The sequence below is a fragment of the Vespa mandarinia genome, chromosome 9 (assembly GCF_050613455.1).
Source record: "Vespa mandarinia isolate Hongniang chromosome 9, ASM5061345v1, whole genome shotgun sequence".
NCBI classification, from domain to species: Eukaryota; Metazoa; Arthropoda; class Insecta; order Hymenoptera; family Vespidae; genus Vespa; species Vespa mandarinia.
In genome coordinates this window covers 3612501-3635000 of record NC_140818.1, presented here as the reverse complement: position 1 = coordinate 3635000, position 22500 = coordinate 3612501, and the positions used below count along the sequence as shown (strand labels likewise).

Here is a 22500-nt window from a genome sequence, read left to right as displayed (position 1 = left end):
GCCTTTCGCCCATATATGCCTTCCCCTTTTTATAACCTCTCTCGTTCATCTATTCCACCCTAACTGCCTTTTGAAACCATCAAGAAAGTCCCATTTTACACCCTAATTTGATATCTACTGACTCCTACAGTGGTTCGTTTAAATACAGTACATTCCACAGTTCTGTTGTCTCTTTCCATAGTCTCTGTTTAGTCAGTAGGAATATATTAAAATCCAAGAAGCGAAGTATATTCACGATTTCATCGGAATTCCATGGAAAGCACTAAAGAAAAAGAAGAAAAGAAAAAACAAAGAAAAAAGAAAAAAAAAACAAAAAACAAAAAACAAAAATAAAAAGATAAGAATCAGTTAGGGGGATATGGGTGAACGAACAAACGAACTTGGAATATCCATTAATTCCGAGAACTCGGAAAAGTATAAAGTTCAGATAGTATCCAGAAATATCAGGGATTAATTTCAACGTAAACTCTATGATACTAAAATCCGTTTCTTAGAATTCTGTCATATTTGTTCGTTCGTTAAATAACATTAATCGTACGATTAAAGACAAACGTAAGAGATTTTGATTTTGACAAGACGGTCACGCGTTCGTTCGTATCATGAAAATTCACCATTTCGTAACCGCCTGTCAAGTTGCTATGGTCCATTTATGATTGGTATGATTCCCAGGTTGCTCGTTTCGAGTCTTCTCTCTCGTTACCCACCCTTTAAAACCTTCCCTCATCTCACCTCACCTCATCTCAACTCAACTCACCCAATCCACCCGATACTTTCTCTCCTTTCCACAATATCAACTAAAACAACGGTAACTCTCCGACAAACAACATCTCCGGCACGTACCATTCGTGTATTAATACACGAACGATCGCAGGGTGCTAAAGGCTCACATACCGTTTCTCATCGAGCTTAATTCGCTTCGTATCCCGAGATATATTAATTAACGATGGGACCGACTTGCAACTCAATTTAGAAACAAGCACCTTGTTTGCATACAACGGGCCAAGTAACCGGTAAACGAGAGAGATAGAAAGGCAGAGAGAGAGAGAGAGAGAGAGAGAGAGAGAGAGAGAGAGAGAGAGATAGAAAGACAGAAAGAGATATATATATATATAGATAAAGAAAGAGATAGAGATAGTGGGTTGCACCCTCTTCGAATATCGCCGAGTCGATGTTAATGGGTTTCAACGGAAAAGGATGAAACGGAAGAGGGTTTCGAAGAGGATCCCAACCACTATCGTCAGCTATACCCAAGTGTTTGAACACCGACCGGATTCGCTCTTAACTCTCATGAGAGTTTAACTTCTTCAAGATGCAGCAGAAGTCTTTTCCTATCACATACTAGGCTACTTTCATATCATTCACGTCATTTAACACGTTCGACATTCGACGCGTCTCTTCGAATAATTTTACATAATTCTCGATCATCTTCAATTTCTTTCCTCTCGTTTTTCCTCTCTAAACGTGCATTATGCATTTTATCGCGAGATATCGAGTTTACAATTTTCTCATATCGATATTCGTTCGTTTAATAATGAAAATTTCATACGGTAATATTGTAATTAAAAGAAAACTGTATTGTGTCGTGTAGAATTAGAATTTTGTTTAATTAAAGATTGATTAATTAAAATTGATTTATATTCTTTGAAAATTAACAATTTTGGATTGAAGTATATCGGAAAAAATGATATTTTTTGTTTTCTTTTTCTTTCCTTTTTCAATTATTTATTAAATATATCATATAAAGAGCGATGAAATAAAGTTTCGTCGGGTTTTGACACTAGAGACTAAATAAGATAGCGACTAAATAAGAGTCGGATAAGAGAACTAAATACCAGAATAAATGAAAATAAGAAGGATAAATCAATAGATCAAGTATATATATATGTGTGTGTGTGTTAGTGTATACTAGTAAAATTATTATTATTATTATTACTAATAATTTTATTTATAGAATAGTTCTAGTGTATATATATATTTATACAATCCCAGTAGAATACTATAATACGCCTTGATAAAAATAAATAAATAATTATGGACGATTAAATTGAATGATGAAATTAAAGAAATAAAAAAGATAATATATATATATATATATATATATATATATATATATATATATATATAATTCTAAGCAATAATAATCTCGTGTCCGCGAATTTGCATGATGAAATGGGTAAAGTACAAATTGCGTTACGGGTCAGAAAGATAAACGACGTTCTCCCTCTTCTAAGTCTGTCTAATCCTTCCTTTCATTCAGAAGCATGCAACGCGTCGAAAGGAAAATATTTATCCGAATATCTTTCCGAAAGGGAAATTAACGAAACGCATCCGTTGAAATATCTTTCGAGCCAGCCTTCTCCTTTTATTTTTCTCTTTTCTTTTTTTTCTTTTTTTTTTTCTTTTCTACGTGCGTGCACACTAAACCTTTGAAGGTACTATTCCTTACATTATCCCGATGACATTTCATGGACCGAGTAGAGAGATGCATTTGGTTGGTGCGTACGAGGAGATTCTCGTCGGGTTGCTCTTAGTCAACGCTTTGTGATGCTGCTGCTGCGCGTTATTTCGAGCGGCTCACTAAGAACGCTGAGAGTGCAGATTTTACGTCGACCTGAGCAAGGATGATGTGAATGTAGCTTTAAACGCGTTGTGTGTGTCCTGTTGAAGTGCTACCGAGAGTGATAGCGAGAGGGAGAGAAGACAGTATGTGAGAGAGGAAATCTTGCGCGCGCGCGTAAAGTGCGTGTACGCATGTGATACCCATGCATGTATGCGTCTGAGAGAGTGTAAGTTGTTTGTAGATACTTGGAATCTTTTATGAAACTGAATGACCAACGGCTCCGCGCATCTGACGCGTGATTTATATCCCTATGCGAAATCAAAGTGTGAAAGGGAAAGAGAGAGAGAGAGAGAGAGAGAGAGAGAGAGAGAGAGAGAGAGAGAGAGAGAGAGAGAAAGGGAGAGAGAGAGGTAAGTACTATTTAAAACTCCGTTTGAAATATATGCCCAGGACGTTTATATTAGCGACTCTGTTCTGTTTTAAATACTTTTTGTTCTTTTTTCTTTTCTCTTTTTATCTTTCGTTATTTTTTTCTTTTTTTGTTTTTTTTTTGTTTTTTTTTTTGTTTTTTTTTGTTTCTTTTTGTTTTTCTTTTTTCTCTGATAAATTCCATTGCTAAAAATTGAAATAGCGCGAAAGAAAAAAAGTATACAAGAAGACCTTTTTACATTTCTTTTAGTTTTACTCATTTAAACTATAATTATGTTTCGCTAATAAAAATATTTTATTTTTTAAAAATAATACCATTACTATATTTTTTTGTATTAAAATATTATAATAAAGTAGAGAGAGAGAGAGAGAGAGAGAAGAAGATAGTTTAACACATACAGAATGATTAAAGAAAGTCGTTGCGCCTAAAAGATGTTTCTCGATATAAAACTCCGTTTCGAGCGTTAGAAGGGTTGCATATCTTCAGGTGTTACAAAACTACGATATTTGGATCTACTATTATATACTTCTTTTTTTTTTTGGATTGCACAAACGAAGAAAGAACAAATAGGTATAGTTCGCGATGATCAATAAACGAAGTAATTTATTTAATGCGAATGATTATATTCCATATAAACAAAAAAATTCATATCGTGTTATCAAGAAAATGTGTTAAATATCGCTAAACGATTATCTATAAATACAAATTTTAAGATAGATTAGGAAACCAGAAGTGTGGGCGTTTAATTTTGATAACAAGAAATATAATCAAATAAAACGCTAAAAATAATGAAAAAAATATATGACGAATCAGGACATAAGAGTTAAAAAGAAATAATAATAAGTTAAAAAGAAATATTTGATATCGGAATTATTAATGAAATTGAACGCATACCCTGCTGTGATGATTGTTTAATGAAATTGATGATGGAATAAAGGAGTATTAAGTGATAGAAAGTAAACAAAGTAAACGAAGAAACCGGAAATAGACAAAATTAAAAATGTTGACATTGAGATGCAATATTTTTTTCGATTTTGTCGATCGCGATGGCAGATAAGCTCTTGAGTTTTATCTAACGTCTAATCTTTTCTAAATATATAAAAGAAATAATAAAGTAAATTGAGAATTCACATTCGATAAATAAAGTTTTCTTAGAATGTTACAAACAATACAGAAAATATACGAGAAAAGAAATAAAATCGACGAGATTAATTGAGAGAAATAATATACGAAAAATTAAAAGACTTTAACTTATCAACTAATTAACATTTCTAAAAAAAATTATCTTTTTTTCTTTTCTTTGTTTGTTTTTTATATTATTTATTATCATCAATTGGATTTAATCTTTTATCGTACGAACGATAAGTATTTTTGTTTTATTCAAACGTATATCTAATACTCAGTGAAAATATTAATAAATCTTCCGAGAATTCGATCTTTATATCATTTTATTAGAATTAAAATATTATACTTTATTAGAACTAAAATACTTGTACTAATGTTTTTGTTTGTTTATCCTTTTTTTTTTCATTTCTTTTTTTTGCTTCTTCATTTCTAAGGCTTCTTCATTTCTAAGTTTTAAACGAAAGAAAATCTTTTCTTTCTTCTACCAGAGTACGAATCTATTTTTAAATATTATAGTCACAAATATTGTAATAGTAATAAAAGATAAGAAGTGATAACGATTGTATCACGTTTGTTGGTTTAAAATTTTTTAGAAAACGAAATTTTTAATTATCATATTTATTTAAAGATAATTATAAGACGATAATGTATATCGATACATCCAATTCATTATCAATGATTGATGATATACATTCAAAAATCAATAATCAATATATTCAAAAAATTTCATGTAGACATTTTATGGAATTTTCATTTATTTATTATTATTTTATTTAATACTCTTTATTTTATATAAAACAATTGACATTATTTTCTTTTGATTTGTCGACTTTCAATTATAATTATATTTTAATCGTGCGTGAATTGTTTTTTTTTTAAACACCATTTTGCATTTTATTTTATGTATATTTATACATACACACACGCAATATTTATTTTATCTTTGTGTATATAATATATATTGTGTGTGTATGTGTATATATATATATATATATATATATGAGAGAGAGAGAGAGAGAAAGAGGAAGAAAGAAAAATTAGAAGCTATTCAGTTAAAATAAGATAGAAGTTCAGATAATTTCTAGATAATATCGTTCAACGCTTATAAAACGAGTTACTGACAGTTGACTCATTTGATAAACTCATAATATAAAAGACGAGGATACGAGAACGTTTAGACGTGTATAAGAGAAGATTTAACAACGCAAATTTTTGATCAATAATAGAAATTAATTTGTTCTTAATAAAAATAATAATATTAAATGGAGGGAGGAATACCAAAATACGCCCTTTTTAACGTGGAGGAAAAAAAATTGGCGGATAAATATTTCCAACTGTGCAAAAGAGGTTTCATAAGGGTTAGTGAACAAAAATGGACCATGCCGTACAGATTTATCAAGGAAGGTGTCGCAGTATATAATTCAAAGCCTCGACCTGATGATACTTGGGTCGTTAGTTATCCTCGATCAGGTGAATTCGATATATTTTTGGTTTTTTTGTTATTTTTATTTATTTATTTATTTTTTTTTTTTTAATTATTTATGAAAATTCATTTCAACGATTTGATTTCGATACGATGATATTTAATATCTTCGATAAGTACAATCAACAATATTTTTGATGTTGACGTTTCAACATTCAAATGTGTTTGACGATTCGTTTCTCTTTTATTTAACAGCTGTGAGCAATCTGATATTAGAAATAGTTATATTTGTAATACGTGCCTTATAATAAAGCTTATTATATGTTTATCATGTTCATAAATGTCAAAGCGAATAATATCTCATAATTGTTTAGAAGTTGCAAGAAAATTTAATAAGGAAAATTTTCATGGCTCTGAGTCAGCTATCAAGTAAGCATAAGAAGAAAAACTCCTTTTTGGAGTCATCAAGGTCGATATAATTTTTTCTTTTTTTTTTTTTCTTCAACGAATATCTATAATCTGTTGTTTTTTCTTTCCTTCTGATTTCTTTCTTTTTCTTTCTTTTTTTTTTTTTACACATTTATGTACATACCAGTGGCCAATCGCGACCAAAATCATATTTATGGTGAAAAATTGTTACTACGTATAGTTTACAAAATAATCAATATCGGAGTCGTAAGAAATTTTTTTATTTTATTAAACTTTTTTGTAATTTTAATTAGTACAGAAATATTTGGACACTCTCTATATTGATCTGCATATTATTTCGTGTTTGTTTTCAATAAATAGTAAAGAAAAGAAAAGAAAAAAAAAATCTATATATATAGATTTTGTAAATATAGTAATTGTAAATTAAAGTTGACGAACCTATTCAAAATTTTCATTTATTGTTATTATTATTATTATTATTATTATTATTATTATTATTATTATTATTTATTAATTACTAATAATTAAATTTAATAATTATTATTATTAATTATTATTATTATTATTATTATTATTATTATTATTATTATTATTATTATTATTTATTAATTACTAATAATTAAATTTAATAATTATTATTATTAATTATTATTATTATTATTATTATTATTATTATTATTATTATTATTATTATTATTATTATTATTATTATTATAATTATTACTTAATTCGATCTTATCTTTTTCCAATAATTTATCTTATTTTGTGAACAAAATTAAAACTATTCTTTTAAAATTTAAAAACTATTCTTTTTTTTTCTTTTTTTTTTTTTTTTCTTTGTCAACACTTTTTTTCTTATCAACACAAAACATTTAAAACTTTTGACAATTTCTAACAATCGAACAATAAAAATAATAAATATTTAATGAGCTAACTAGTAAAGTCTTCTTTTTATTTTTCTTTTTTTTTTTTTTTGTTTTAGAAAATTTCTCTCTCTTTCTCTCTATCTCTCTCTCTCTCTATAGATTTATCAACACAATTTGAAAGCTACAGTTTTTAGATCAATCCGTTTTAGCTTAATAAACAATATATAATTATTCAAATACATATCCGGTCGTTATGATTTAAATACAGAAATCGCGATAATGATATCCGTGATAATGTTTTAGTAAGTTACTTAACTCGTTGCCACGATAAATACATAGATAGTTGTTTCGATTGTATATGCCTACTTTACGATAGACAATTTGTATCCTATGTGTTAGGTACCACATTGACATTGGAACTGGTTTGGTTGGTTGCGAACGACATGAACTTCGATGAAGCAAAGAAACGAAGTCTACATTATAGATTTCCATTTTTCGAGTAAGTTAAACTTCGACTAGTCCGTTAACTTCTCGTTATATATTATATGTTTATTTATAAAGATAAAAGAACCCATTAAAATAAATGTCTATTACCCGTTCGTAAAGTTTATCGTATTATCAATAGTTGCTTATATGTCTTATCGTTTTATAGGCTTGACATATTGATAGGCGATTATGAAGATGCTCTATCAAATCCGTCGGATAAAAGTCCAAGATTGAATCCAGAATTCGCCAGTAAATTATCATCCCCACGATTCATCAAAACCCATATGCCATTTGAATTAATGCCTAATCTTCTCGATAGTAATTGTAAGGTATGTATGGATTGATATATGTTATAAGTTTATTCATAATATTCTTGATATTTAAGATAATGTTAAGATATTTTGTGAATCAATTAGATCGTTTACGTGGCACGTAATCCAAAAGACATGGTGGTGTCCTGGTATTACTTTCTACAGGTTATCAAGGGATTAGAATATCAGGGAACTTTCGAAGAATTTTGTGAATACTTTATGAAGGATTTAAGTAAGTTCAAATCAATTTAGAAATCAAATCAATGAAGAATCTTTTTTCAATTGATCCTATATTCTATATTTCTTATATTTAAGCTGTTTACAGTCCCTATTGGTTGCACTTGAAAACTGCCTGGGCTGAGAGACATCGTTCGAACTTGCTATTTATATTCTACGAAGAGCTATTAAACGTGAGATCTTAAAAATAACTTTAATTATTAATAAATTATAATTATAAATATATATCGACAAAAGAAAAAAAGAAAATCTTATTATTTCTTTTACAGGACTTATCTAATACCATTAAGAAAGTGGCAAAATTCTTTGGAAAATCTTACAACGAAGAGGAGATATTGAAGCTAATTGATCATCTTCAAATAGATAATTTTCGAAAGAATCCTATGGTGAATATACCGTCACCTAGAAATAACGAAAAGATACAGCCAAGCATGTTCATACGGAAAGGCAAGGTCGGAGGTTGGAAAGAAATGTTCACAAAAGAACTCGAAGAAAAATTCGATGCTTGGATCGAAGAGAATATGAAGGACACCGATCTAACATTTCCAATAGATTTCATTCAAAAAAAGTGAGAAGTCTTTGGAAGAAAATAATATATGCCAGATGAATTATCATTATAAGCGAATTATCATCAAATAGATTTTCTCACTGAATTTCTTTCTTCTTTCCGTAAATTTTTCTTTTCTTTTTTATTATTTTTTTATCGTGGAAAAAAAGAAATCTACGAAATTATCTAATAGTTTAGGGCGTAACCCAAAACCGGAAATTGAGCTCAGATTTCGTTCGGTCCGTTCGGATATAATATCAAACAGTTCAATATATCATTCCGTTTCTCTATCACAGTCGATTTCTGTTCCCTTGAGTAATCTTGAATTAAATGAATTCTCTCTCTTCCTCTCTCTATCTCTCTCTCTCATCCTTGATATAAATTTTTATCATAATTGTAAAATATAAATTATTTTCATTTCGATAATAAAATTCATATTTTCCTTTAATCCACAAAAACTGATGTTATTTATTTTGTCGAAAATTTCGATAAGATCGAGAAACAAGATAAATCTATTATCTAATTTATTTACCCAATAGCCGATGTTTATCAAATCACATGAAGTAACGTAAATTAGATAATATGATAGAGTAGATTTGAACGGTAGTTAAAAAGTAACTTCCATTTTTTCAAAATGATCCATTTTTGCAAAAGAAGAGGAATGATGAGAAGGAAAGAGATAGAAAGATAGTGAGAAAGAGAGAGAAAGAGAGAGAGAGAGAGAGAGAGAGAAAGAGAGAGAGAGAGAGAAAGGTACAGAGGGGATCAGGAGAGGGGAAGGAAGGGAAGGAGAAGGAGAAGGGGAATAGTTGGCTGCTCTCTCGGAAGCTTGTCGCGCCAGTGCTATGGTGTATAACCTGTGTAATATGGGGAGGGGATCCCGAGCATTTAGCTTATCGCAACCGACTATCTACCGGTTGGCATACGGCTCACCGTTAGGGAAAGCTTTCTACCCCTCCGAGGCCAACACCAGCAGTACGTTTACGCGCGTATAGAGGCCTTAAATCAGCCCGCGGCTTGCCTCGGGCCAGCGGCCGAAATTTAAACTAAAATGTTATCGTACCGTTTCGGATGTTTCCATGTGTATACCGTGTGAACATGCGCCCGCGCGCGCGCGTGTTCGGGATCTACTTGACCAAAGATAAGCTCTATTGCTGCGACGAATTAGGAGCTTACTTACTACCGCTATTATCTTCACGAGAGCGATATATTCATCTTTTCAAAATTTGTATTAGGATTATACTTTAAATTACGCCGATATGATTATTTGTTATTTGAAGAATCAAGAAAACGAATGACGGAGAAAGAGAGGGGGGAGAGAGAGAGAAATTCATAATGTGAATCCAATCGTTGCTTAATTTCAGCGATTAGATTAGAATGTTTGCTTTTGTTTTTTGTTTTTATTTAGATACATAAACATATCTGATAACGTTAATATATTTTGACATATGAGGTCGTTTTATTTCATTTTATTTCGAAATATAATTTTTGTTTCTTTTTTTTTTTTCTTTTTTTCATATTTTCGCTTTTTTCTTGATTTTTCTATTGCATCTAAAAAAACGAGATATTCAAATTAATCTTTGATTTGTAAACAATTTGTATTTGATTATATAATGTATTTGATTATAATCCAGTCTTATTTGTTAGCCATTGCTTGAATTAAATTAAAAAAAAAGAAAAAAAAAATCTAATGCCTTACGTCCTAGTATAAAATTGACGTTATCTATATATAACGTCATGATACAAATTATGTTATTGCAATAGTTGTCATTTAATGGAGAAAAATTATGTTGAAATGTTAAAATTGTTCAGATGACGAGATATGAGATTTATGAGAACATAATACGCATTTATAAGGAAGTTGAAACGTAAACTAAACTTATTCTTTCTTTTTTGTTCTTTTTGTTTATTTTTTTTTTTATTCTTAATCCATTCTTAAAACCTATATCTATAATAATGCAATTAGTGTACGAGACGTGACAAAGGAATTTTGACGTAGAAATTAATTTTTGTCGTACAAATTTATGAGATAAAATTCCTTTGTGTAAATTACAAATTCTATTATTTTCCTTCTTCTCTATAAAAGTCACATAACAGCAGAAGAAAAGAGAAAACAACGTTGTCAGATCCTAATATAGTTATCTACGAAAAATGATTTATAAAAATTATTGAATTCCTTTTCGTTTCTTTCATACTGTCGGAAAAAAAGATTAAATAATTAATAAATAAATGAAATACAAAAAAAATCCGTCCAAATATTAATCATCCTTTTTTAATTTCAATGATCAAAATCAATTGTTGTTGTTGTTGTTGTTTAACATGCTTACGTTTCAATAGTTTCTCGAAACTTTTCTAGAAAAATATTCAAAATAAATGAAAAAGTTTTCTATACAATCATCGATACAATATCGATAAATTAAGCTCTACTGTATTACATTACAAAAATGACGACATGACGATGTTAATTTTACATTATTAATAATAATAATAATAATAATAATAATAATAATAATAATAATAATAATAATAATAATAATAATAATAAAATAATAATAATAACAATAGCAATAATTGCAAACGGTAAATCTCATTTTCGATAAAAAAGAAAATAGAATCTACGCAACCCTCCTTGCTGAGAGAGAAAGAGAGAGAGAGAGAGAGATCTCTGCAATTAATTATAATCCATCTATTTGTAGCACGAGTCGACGGACAAAGAACGAACGAACGAGCCATAAATATTTCAAGTTACTAGTTTTAGACGTAAACTCTCGCTGTGCTTCTCACGTGAGTCATAACCAAAAGAGAAGAGAATTCCTGCTGTTCTATGGGTAGGGAGGAGGAGAAGAAGAAGAAGAAGAAGAAGAAAAAGAAAGAGAAAAAAAGAAAGAAAGAAAAAAAAAAAAAAAAAGAAAAATTCTAATTAACGACAACACGACTGAGGGCCGTTAAGAATGCGATATCAATGAAATTGGAAGGGTGTGTCGATTTCGAAGAATGACCAAACGTATCTTAAATTAATCGACCCTTCCATCCGTCGATCGCGTCGTAACTTTGTGAAAGAATCATGGTGTCGTGGAACCATTGAATCTTACCATCACTCTCTTCTCTCTCTCTCTCTCTCTCTCCCCTCTTTTCTTCCTTGCCTATTGAAAAGCAGCTGCTTACGGGTACTCGCTAAAATACGAGCGTCGAAATGTCCAATGGAAAGGAGGAAAGGAGACCCGGTGAAATGCTGAACGTTATAGTCGATCCGTAAAGACGGTGAGACCCTTTTACTGCCGTCTAACTGTGTTTCTCGGGAGAGAGATCGAAGTCAATATCGTTATTTCGCGTTTCCATCAAGTAGGTACTTCGGCTATGCGAAGATATAAAACCAAAAAAAAAAAAAAAAAAGAAAAAAAAAGAAAAAAAAAAGGAAAAAGAAAAGAGCGAGGACTCGACGACCATGACGCGCACGTGCCACATCGTTTGTTTATTCCTTTCGGACGTTTTTATTTCTTTTTTCCCTCTCTCTCTCTCTCTCTCTCTTTCTCTTTCCTTCTTTTTCTCTTTTTTTTTCTCTTCTTCTTTTCTCCTTTTCGTCTTCTGCCCTTTTTTTTTTTTTTTTAGAAACGAATCAGCTTTTCGAATTATCATATTTTTACTATTTTCTTTTTTTTTCCTTCCTTTTGACAAATTATGATCGTTCGAAAGAAAATTGAAAAGAAATAGAGAAAAAGAGAAAGTGAGAGAGTGAGATCTCCATATGGTATATATCCAGATTTAATAGAGACTCTCCTACTAAATTCTCAACGCTTTTACCCTTATTCCAAGCCGACGTAACGTCGCCTTCTAACCCCAAGATCTGACGTCGGCATATTGCATTATCGCTCGACTTATGGGATTCCATATTCAATATTATAGTAAACGCAAACCTGTCTCTTTTAAAGGTTTTCGACCTTGCACGGTGTTTCTCTTATCTTTCTTACTCCTTCCTTCTCTCCCATCTCTCTCTCTCTCTCTCTCTCTCTCTCTCTTTCTCTCTCTCGAAAGAATCATGAATCATTTTTCATTTCTGAGAAGGAGAGAGATTCATTTAATCGAGAATCGTTTTTCCCTTTTCTCGTTTGATAAAAAAATAAAAAAAAGAAGAAAAGAAATGATCCCACTTCACGATACCTATCGTGAATTTTCAAGCAAAAAAGAAGGAAGATAAAAGAAATAATAAAAAAAAGGGAGAGAACGAGAGAGAGAGAGAGAAAGAGAGAGAAGAAGAATAGAAGAAAATAAATGACGAAAAGTATAAGAAATTGATCGCGAACGCGGTGAACCATTTAAAGAGACGCGTGCTATATGGGAACGGTCAGTTTGAGCACGATTCTTGTCACGATCAAAGAAGACGAGAAAGACGACGGTAGGACGATCCTAATACCTAAGTCGAACTGCTTGGTATTCGTCGCTCGAGTTTCTTCGGTATAGGAAGGGTCGTGATTGAATCTACGGGGAGACGACCAACTTAGATGGAAAAGGACGAAGGGCTAAGACGAAGAGAACAAGCTAGAGGACGTCGACGGCCATGGTCCAAACGAAATACCCCTGTGGCATTTATATCCTATGGGATTCGACCCTACCTACCTACCTACCTTCCTACCTTCCTTCCGCCCGCCCGCCTATCCTTCCTTCCTTCGTCATTGCGTTTTACCCAACCTCCTCTCATGTCCCGCAAAGACAGGAATAGTTTTATTATAGCAAGCACGTTGACCGTAACGTGCAAAGACCCCCTTCATAGTAGTACCACCTACCACCAACTTAAACGAGCCGGTCTTCTAACGTGCCTATTTCTCGCGAATCGTTTATTCGATCGCTTAAGAAAGGAAAGTTTCCCTTGAATACTTTAGTGTTCTTATTGAATACGAACTAGCGACTGTAAGGTAAAGGGTCTTTGTGGGTGGATGAACGAGTCGGGGGGGAGGGGGCGACAGCGAAGGTGGCACAAACGGGGGAAGAAGTTCATGCGACTGGTCCGAACTTTTAGTAAGAAGAAAGTAAGAAAACTTCTTAGAAATGATTAATGTTAAGCGATTGAGAATCTCTTAGAATTGGACGTTGAACGATTAATATAATTCAACTTGAAATTGGAAGTAAAAATAAAAATTTATGATCAATAAAATCGTAAACGTATAATTGTAAATGTTATTTAAGAAGAATCATAAATTTATCTCGTAGCGTCGACGCATAAGTCATTTGTTCTTTTTAAATATTTATTTACCGATTAATGTCCGTGAACAAGTATAATAATTTTCTTTTATATTTAAAAAAAAAAAAGAAAAAGAAAAAAAAATAATTTATGATCATCATTAACAACACCATTATCATCATCATCATCATCATCATCATCATCATCATCATCATCATCATCATCATCATCATCATTATTATTATTATGAAATTCTTGAAAGATACATACTCGCGTCCTCTGTTATACAATTTCGAAGTATAAGATAGACGCCTGTAAGATGGCAACCACACGTACGCCAATGCCGTTTCTACGCGTTTAAGGTTGCCGGCGTTAAAGTCTAAAACAGGCAGGATAAAGTGAGGTAGTACGAGGGGTAAAACGCCGTCGCGCATTGCCATCAACCAAAGCCGAAAATCCCAGAGGCCGCACACGACTGACTAAGCGATCGATTGTTTCTCTACGTTCGTACGAACACGCACATCGCACAACTTTTCTTCCTTTTCCACCCTTCGTCCCTAACTATTTCACGTTCGAGGATATTTTTCTTTCTCTTCTTCTTCTTTTTTTTTTTTCTTCTTCTTCTTCTTCTTCTTCATGCAAGAAACGATATCGTCGCGCCTCCAGCGGCTTAGTCAGGCCGAAATCAGGAATAAAGACGGGCGGTACCGATTTTCTTCAGGCGATATCAAACTTTCGATGGAATTCGTGCCATCTGAATACCAAGTATGCCGTCCGCGATAAGGGGATACGAAGACTAAAAGGGGAATGATCGAGCTCTTCTTAAGAACTAAGAAAGAAAGGGAAAGATAGAGATAGAGTTAGAGAGAGAGAGAGAGAGAGAGATAGAGAGATAGAGAGAGAGAGAAAGAGAGAGAGAGGGAGAGAAAGAGAGAGAGAGAGAATCGTTAAACCCTTCCTCTGATGAGACTTCTTTCGGGCTAATAGTCTCAGCTACCGTATTCCAAATTTACTTAATTTAATTGAAGTCATTGCTATTAACGCCAGAACAGTATTCTAAACGATCTTCAAAATTAAAGTGGCTCCTTATGAAGGAAAATTAAAATGAAATATAATGTATTTCAAGGAAACGAATATATGTTTAACGTACTGTATCTGAATGTAAAACATTAATGAAAGGTAAATCGTAATAAAGAAGATATGAAACTACTTTCAAATAGACTTTGTCTTATGATTCAGAAACATTGAGGGGACTACACTTGGAAATAGAGAAAATTGATATCAAGTACTCGCCTAATTAGCGGGATTATGAGTAAACGATGCCGTGGGATACATGTGGGACCCACGTGTATATATATATATATATATAAGGTACATATATATATATATATATATAAGGTACATATATATATATATATGTGTACCTTCTTAACTAAACGAATTAATGGACATTATTTCCTAGAGCCCGTACACGCGCCATGAGATCCATCGTATTGTTCCGAGATACGAGACATTAGTCTGCACTGGGGCCAAAGGATTTAACGTTAAGTACGTCTCCTCGTTAATACTGATTTAGGGATTTCGCGACATTTCAAAGCAGCCTATTTATCCTAAATTAAGACGATTTCGCCAATGGATCCTGTGGATGGTTCATTATTTCAACGTATGTATGTATTTCTTCGTACTTTTACGATAAATCGATAAACGAAAGTAAAATTTATTCAATAACAAATCGATCTCTTACGAATAATACGATGTCGATCAACGATAAATTTGTATAACGTTTTCGTTTAATCTTCATGAATTGTAAATCATGAAGTAACTTCCTGTTATTACTTTTGTCGTTGACTTTGTGACAATTCTTTTTTCTATGTAGTACATTTGTTCTGTTCTTTTTTTTGTTTTTTTTTTATTTTTTCTTTTTTAAATTATGCAGAATAAAAATTAGACATTAACGAGGATTACGTAAAATCTCGATCGATTTAAAAGAAATATTCTAATCGAAAAATATGAAATAATAATATTTTGCGTTCGACTTATCGACAATTTTTTTTTTCGTCTAATCATCTAATCATCGTTTTCAACGATGACAATTAATTCGTGATTTGTAAATAATTCTAGCTAAAAAATATGAAATAACATTTCTTCGTTTGACCATCTTAAAACTATCGTTCATCCAATCTGCCCGTTGTATTATATTTTTATATTTTACGTAAAAAAAAAAAGAAAAAAAAAAAAAAGAAGAAAGAAAAATAAATAAAAAAATAAATTTAGACATTAATCTGAAATCATTTCGTTTTCGAATTATTTATATTAATCTAAAATCATAATTATACCTGATGTTTGCATATTTGATTCGAGTGCGTTGCACATTGCTCATCTGCCATCCTAAGAGCTCGCCGTAGAAATATTGCGAGTGTGAAAATCGATGATGCATCATAATCTTCAGCTCCCACCAGGTTGGTTAGTCGTCTCGGAACGACTAATCGATACTTCGAGAAACGACGTACGAGTATTTTTATCCGGAAATTTAGAAGAATAATCTTCGACGTCGTCTCGTCGATGGCATACTCCATTTTCTACGCCGTCTAGCGGCGTGCCAATTTTATTTCCGGTTATGTTTATATCTCACCCCACTCTTTCAAATGGCATCGATTATTAAAAGAGAAACATCTTACTCTCTCTCTCTCTCTCTCTTAGCCTCCTTTAACGAAGGAAGAAAAGAAAAAAAGAAAAAACAAATCAAAACGAACTTAGTACAAATTGTATTAATAGATGCACTGAGATAATAGAAACTTTTTTTTACATATGCATATATATATATATATATATATATATATCGTATTAACTCTTTGGGGTTAAAAACTATCCCACCTTTAGTTTAGCTTTTTATTCATTGTGGAGTAACTCCAACTCGAAAAGTTATAATGATAGTTATACCAATTTAAAATATGTTAATTAAAATGATAATATTCAAAATTATATAATTATTATTATAATTAAAATTCTGTGTAATTTGAATTTTTATTTTCTATAAAATCGTATGCCTCAAAGAATTAATAGGATTAATAAATTATTGCGATTCTGTTCTTTTTTTTTTATTTCTTTTGTTTTTTTTTCTTTTTTTCTTCTTTTTTCCCCCCTTTTAAACACTACACACTGATTTCTTCGTAAGAACGATTGGAAAAAAGAAAAAACAAAAAGATAAACTTCAATATCACTTGGCGATATCACTCGTTACATCTGCTTATCAATAATAATAATAATAATAATAATAATAATAATATCATTTACGTCAAAAAAAAAAGGGAAGAAACAAAGGGAAAGAAAGAACATTGAATTTCTAATCCGGCAACTTACACTCGTTGCAAAGAAAAAGAAAAAAAAAAGAAGAGAAACAATGAACGTTCGTCCTGAACGATCTATAATAATTCTTAGAACATATATACGACAGAGACGGTCCGATGATATTCTTTCTCGAATATAAAATCTAAAAAAAAAAGAGAAATTTTTCTGATTTATCACGAACGAAGTGAACGGGTAAGCGTCGGACGAAACACTACCACCGTAGACCGATATCGGGGTGCTGCTTTAGGGGCGCGCCCCTTCGACGAGGCCCCCCAATGCGTTCAGTACTCTCTCTCTCTTTTGTTTCTTTCTCTCTCACACCCACCACCTCGTTTCAAACGAGAGAAGAACGAAGAGGACGATGATGTCGTCGTCGTTACTCGTGCATGTCTCTCTCTCTCTCTCTCTCTCTCTCTTTTACTCTCTTTCTTTATGTCTCTCTCTCTCTCTGTCTCTCTTTCTCTTTCTTTCTCTCTCTATCTCTTTCTCACTTTATATATTCGATGCGTCCCGTCCATCCAAGGGGTTCCCTCGGCCTATCGGTTTTGCCACAGCCACGGGACTGTGTTTGTTGCCTTGCATGCTCATCCTCCCTTTTCCTACGCTAACTTCGCATCGACTATGACTAATAAGGACTACGACGTACGGTACGATCGAGTCACACGAGGCTAACATACATAAGTGTGTCCATGTTGAACGAAGCGCTTGCTGCTGCTGCTGCTATTCCTTGCTGCTACTGCTATTGCTTGCTGTTGCTGCTTGCTGCTAACGTGCTTGTTTATCGATGGAGGGTGCGAGAAAGGTTTCAAGATTAGATTACTATGACCGAATCTAGACGATTATTGATTTTAACGTGTTATACATAATTCTATGATGTAACTAAACGAACCATTGTTTTCCTTCGACTTTCTAATAAAACTCGTGAAATTAATTAATCCAAGATACGTACAGTCGCTCCTCTTTTTTATCGTTCGTTTGTTCATTCGTCTAATTCGCTTTTTCTTTTTTTCTTTTTTTCCTTTTTGTCATTTAAAAAAGAAACATTTGAAATGAAATTAAATACATTTTCACGTATTTTTGTAATTGTAAATAGATTTTTGTTCGTTCAAGTTGTCTGATTTCTTTATAAATAAATTTCTTTGTTCTTTTCTCTCTCTCTCTCTCTCTCTCTCTTTCTTTTTTTTTTGCAATGTTCGAGTGTTGTTTTATAATTATTACATTATTTTTATTATATGATCAAGATGAACATTATTAATTATTTATAATGAATATATGTTTTGGTATGAAACTTTTTCAACGATAAATAATATATTTATTAATTTATAATTAATTTAAAAGATTACAATATCTTAAGTAAACTCTTCACAGTTTCCAATTAATAGTTTCTAATCTTTCGATATAGTTTCTTTTATATGTTTTCTTTTTTCTTTTGCTTTCTTTTTTTTTTTTGATGGGAACAAACTTTCTAACCTATTTTTCTAATTTATGAATACTATATTAAATAAAAAGTATTCCATCTTGAAACAAGAGAAATAAAGAGAGAGAAAGAGAGAGAGAATCAAGAACGTGAGAGAATACACTCCACCCCCATAATTCCGCCACCATTCAAAAGTAACCATACGCTTCCGTGTCGTGGAAATATTTATGATCCCAAGAACAATGGCCAGAGAACGTGACGCCTTTGTGATCGCGAACGCGTGCTGCGTGACCATGTGCACGCATTACTACCACCATTATTATCGACCCAGATAAAGAGAGATAGTGAATGATTAAAAATGTGAATTATTCGAACGCCACGCACTGATTTTTGCATTAAATCAATGAAACGTAAACAAATATATAAATGCATATATGCACATATATATATATATATATATATATATATATATATATATATACGTACGTATGTATGTATATACGTTCGTACGTACACGTACTTACATAAAATGCTATAAAAAATGTAGAATGGCTCTTTGCCATCTCATAAAAAAGTCCCATTATTCCAGCTTTCCTCACTTAACCGAAATATAACCATGGCTTTAATCCAAGACAGAAATATATCTCTCGAGGATGCTTCGATATATTCGGTATATCAAAATAATAACGTGAATCGTATCGCAACCCTCAAGAATAAAAAAAAAAAAAAAAAAAAAAAAACAAGGAAAAAAGAAAATATTCTTCCTTCCTAATCCATCTTTTCAATTTCGCACCCTTATATGTATTCAGAGCAATGGAAAATAATCTTATAACGTAGATTTACATCAATGATACATCTACAGAATAAAAAAGAAAGAGAGAGAGAGAGAGAGAGAGGTAGATACTTTTCATAAATAATATTAATATTCCTTATCGTACGTCTTATATTTCAAGTGAAAATTGACGTAGAACTATTACATGTTATCCTTTAATTTTCTGTTTTTTTTTTTTTTTTTTTTTTTTTTTTATTTTCTATATCTTTACCATCATAGAAAAATTTTCAAACGATACAAAGTAATTCAACTTGCACTATAATTATTTTTTCCCCATTAACACCGATTTAATTTATTTTTATATTCTTGTTTTAAATACTATAGATTTGAAAAAAAAAGAAAAATAATTTCATTTTTTCAATTATCTAATAAATAGAAAAGATTGTTAATAAAATATTTCCGACGATAATCGTTTTGAGTATATAATAAAAAATTGAGAACGTGAAAAAATTAAATATATATTTGTTGATTATATAAAGAATACTTTTTTTTTCTAAGATGAAATATTTCTAACGGCATACAAATCATAAGAACATATTATTTTCGTTCGATCCAAAGCCATTTATTTGAACAATTCAAATGATATCATTTGAATATGGTTGAATTCAGTGACTCGTTTCATTCTATATTTTTACGAGTAAATTCTCGTTGTTACATTCTCTAGAGGGTAAAGAAGAAACAAGCTCGTTTCTTGTTCGTACGCGCGAATCATAGTAGGTGTGTACCATATGCGTGCATGATGATACCATCCCGTGTATGTAACCCCATAACCCCTCGAAAGATGCGTGGCATCGAATTTCCTTCGAAAAGGAACGAGGGCCCCACATGCGACGAGAAAGCGTTTTCTTCTTCTTCTTCTTCTTCTTCTTCTTCTTCTTACGAAAGAATCGGAAATTCGCGGCAAGTCTCTCGGGGATTCGCTGACGATTTTCTATCGGGATAAAAAAAAAACCCCTGTCTGATCCCGATATGACTTTGGTAGTAATATTTTTTATGAAGTAGAGATACGATATGATGCGACATGATATATAGTTTAGATAAATGTTCCTAAATCGTAATGCATAGGAAAAAAGGACAAAAAAGAAAAAGGAGAAGAAAAAATGAAATTAAACAAAAAAAAAAAAAATGTGAAAATAAGATCAGAAAATAAAAAAGAAGAAGAAGAAGAAGAAGAAAAAGAAAGAAACAAATATACAAAAAAAATAATACCTCGTGTTCTCTTTTTTTTATTATTCATATTTTTCTTTGAATTTTTACTTTTTATTTATTTATTCATTCTTTTTTGTCTCTAACTTTCTCAATGCAAATCTTAATTTTCAATATTCCAATTTTGCACTATCGATATTCAATTTTTTTTTTTGCATATTATATAAAAACCTTTGGCAAATGAACTTTTTCTATACAATTCTTTTCTTTTCTTAACCTTCAATAATATAAAATATAATCGAATATAGATTTATTGTTAAAAAAAAAAATATAATACTTTATAATACAAAGATTTAGTATATAAAAATATTTAAACCCATTATACGTAAAATATTGTACATGTATATTTTTACATAAATATATTATGTGTCTTTTAATTTAATTTTTTAAAAAATAAAAAAATATATATATAAATATGACGCTCGAGGTCATTGACAGGCCTTGATATTGCTTTTAACCTTTTTGTAATCAAAAAAGAAAAAAGAAAAGAAGAGAAAAAAATTATAAAAGTAAAAGAAATAAATAGAAAAAAAAAACTCACGTTAATCCTGCGTAAAACGAAAACGAAAAATATTGACAAACAAACAAAAATAAACTTCTGAATAGAGAGTTTTAAATTTCGCATGAAAAAGAGAGAAAGGAGGGTGAGAGAAAGAGAAAGAGAGAGAGAGAGAGAAAGAGAGAGAGAATCTTTTTAAGATTCGATCGGACGATAAATCATTGATACTGGTTTATCGCCAAATAGGAATCTCCATTTTCAGAATACAGTAGGCAAGAAATATAAAACTCTTAACGACTCGTTGCCACAGGATATTGTCTGTAACAAAAGTTGAATGGTCCAAACAGTGGTTATGCAAAGTAGCGAAAGGGACGAAGCTGTAACAGTGAAAGGGAAGAAAAAGAAAAAGAAAAAAGAAAAGGAAAAGGAAAAAAGAGGAAGAAGAAAAAAATAAAAAGAAAAAGAAAAACTTTCCATGAAATCCTTGCTTTCGATTTTTATACGAGTTTTCGCAACTATACCGACCATATGAAGTATTCAAATCGTGAGGTTTTGTATTCCACGAAGTTCCAAAGCTATATTGCACTTCTTTTACGAGCTTCCCACCTTACCAACTTGATAATAATCTTACGATAGGCTATGTAACTATCTAACCTCATCTTCTGAATTATACGAAACATCAAATTCGTTTTCAGTATTCTAACCATTACCCCTATGTATGAACGTTTACAACAGTAAATGTTCGATACTATCTCAAGATCGTTAGAATAGAAAACAAAGGTTGGTTGAAGAAATCGAAGATCAACTTTAGATAAAGAATACATACATATATATATATATATATATATATATATATATATATATATATATATAAATGAGAAAAAGAGAAAAATGGAAAGAGGAATCAAGCAACGAAGAATAAGAAATAGGAAAATAGAGAAAAGAAAAAAAAAGAAAAAAGAAAGAGAAAAATTGTTGACGGTTGAGAGAAAACGCGTTAGGGTGTTCACAGGACTATTGGTATTAGTGATCTTGAAGGAGGTAACAAGGGAAGTCAGTTTTCCCAGTTGGGAACGTGCTAGTAGAAAGAAAGAAAGAAAGAAAGAAAGAAAGAAAGAGAGAGAGAGAAAAAGTAGGAGGTTGAGAAAAAAAAAAAAGAAAAAGAAAGAGAGAAATCACATCAAATATTTATCTTAGCTCCGATAGTACGCCTCTGTCGTTATGAGGAATCGAAAAATCAAGGAAAAATCTTCAAGCTACCCTTCGATTATATATAGGAGATAGACATTTCATCGTCTTTTTTCTTCCCTTTCTTTCTTTTTATTTTTTTTCCCCGTTGATTCCTTTAAATTTCTTGTTCTTTTTTTCTTCTTCTTCTTCTTTCTTTCTTTTTTTTTTTGTTTTTTCGTTTTCTTATTTCGTTCGAAGAAAAGACGATCAGAAACTTCAAGGATGGCAGCTCTGTCGATTGTGAATCGTTATAATCGAATTTTCGTCCTTCGTCCTAGAAGGGAAACAAAAAGGAAATTCTCCTGACTCAGACAAAAAGAGAGAGAGAAAGAGAGAGAGAGAGAGAGAGAGAGAGAGAGAGAGAGAGTGAGTGAGTGA

General features: G+C 31.3%; 2 protein-coding genes across 5 annotated transcripts in view; one reads left to right on the top strand and one right to left on the bottom strand.

Annotated features, from left to right (window-relative positions):
• LOC118443383 (uncharacterized) overlaps positions 1–22500 on the bottom strand; it is a 103375-nt gene that overhangs the window by 20588 nt on the left and 60287 nt on the right. The window contains exon 1 of one of the 3 annotated variants that reach the window (XM_035870286.2): positions 15927–16056. The exons of the other annotated variants lie outside the window; for them this stretch is intronic. Within the exon in view, the coding sequence (XP_035726179.1) occupies positions 15927–16030 (104 nt within the window). The 5' untranslated portion in view covers positions 16031–16056. Of the gene's footprint in view, positions 1–15926; positions 16057–22500 lie in introns of those variants that run through there. 3 annotated transcript variants of the gene reach the window in all.
• On the top strand, positions 2253–10579 carry LOC118443391 (sulfotransferase 1C4-like). Of its 2 annotated transcripts, none has more exons than XM_035870318.2 (6): positions 2253–2786; positions 7233–7332; positions 7486–7648; positions 7736–7862; positions 7946–8040; positions 8137–10579. In XM_035870318.2, the coding sequence occupies exons 1-6, from the start codon at positions 2771–2773 to the stop codon at positions 8437–8439; spliced, it is 804 nt and encodes a 267-aa protein (XP_035726211.1). In that variant the 5' UTR covers positions 2253–2770; the 3' UTR covers positions 8440–10579. The 2 variants fall into 2 exon arrangements, with proteins under 2 accessions (XP_035726211.1, XP_035726210.1); XM_035870317.2 differs by lacking the exon at positions 2253–2786 and adding an exon at positions 5238–5585.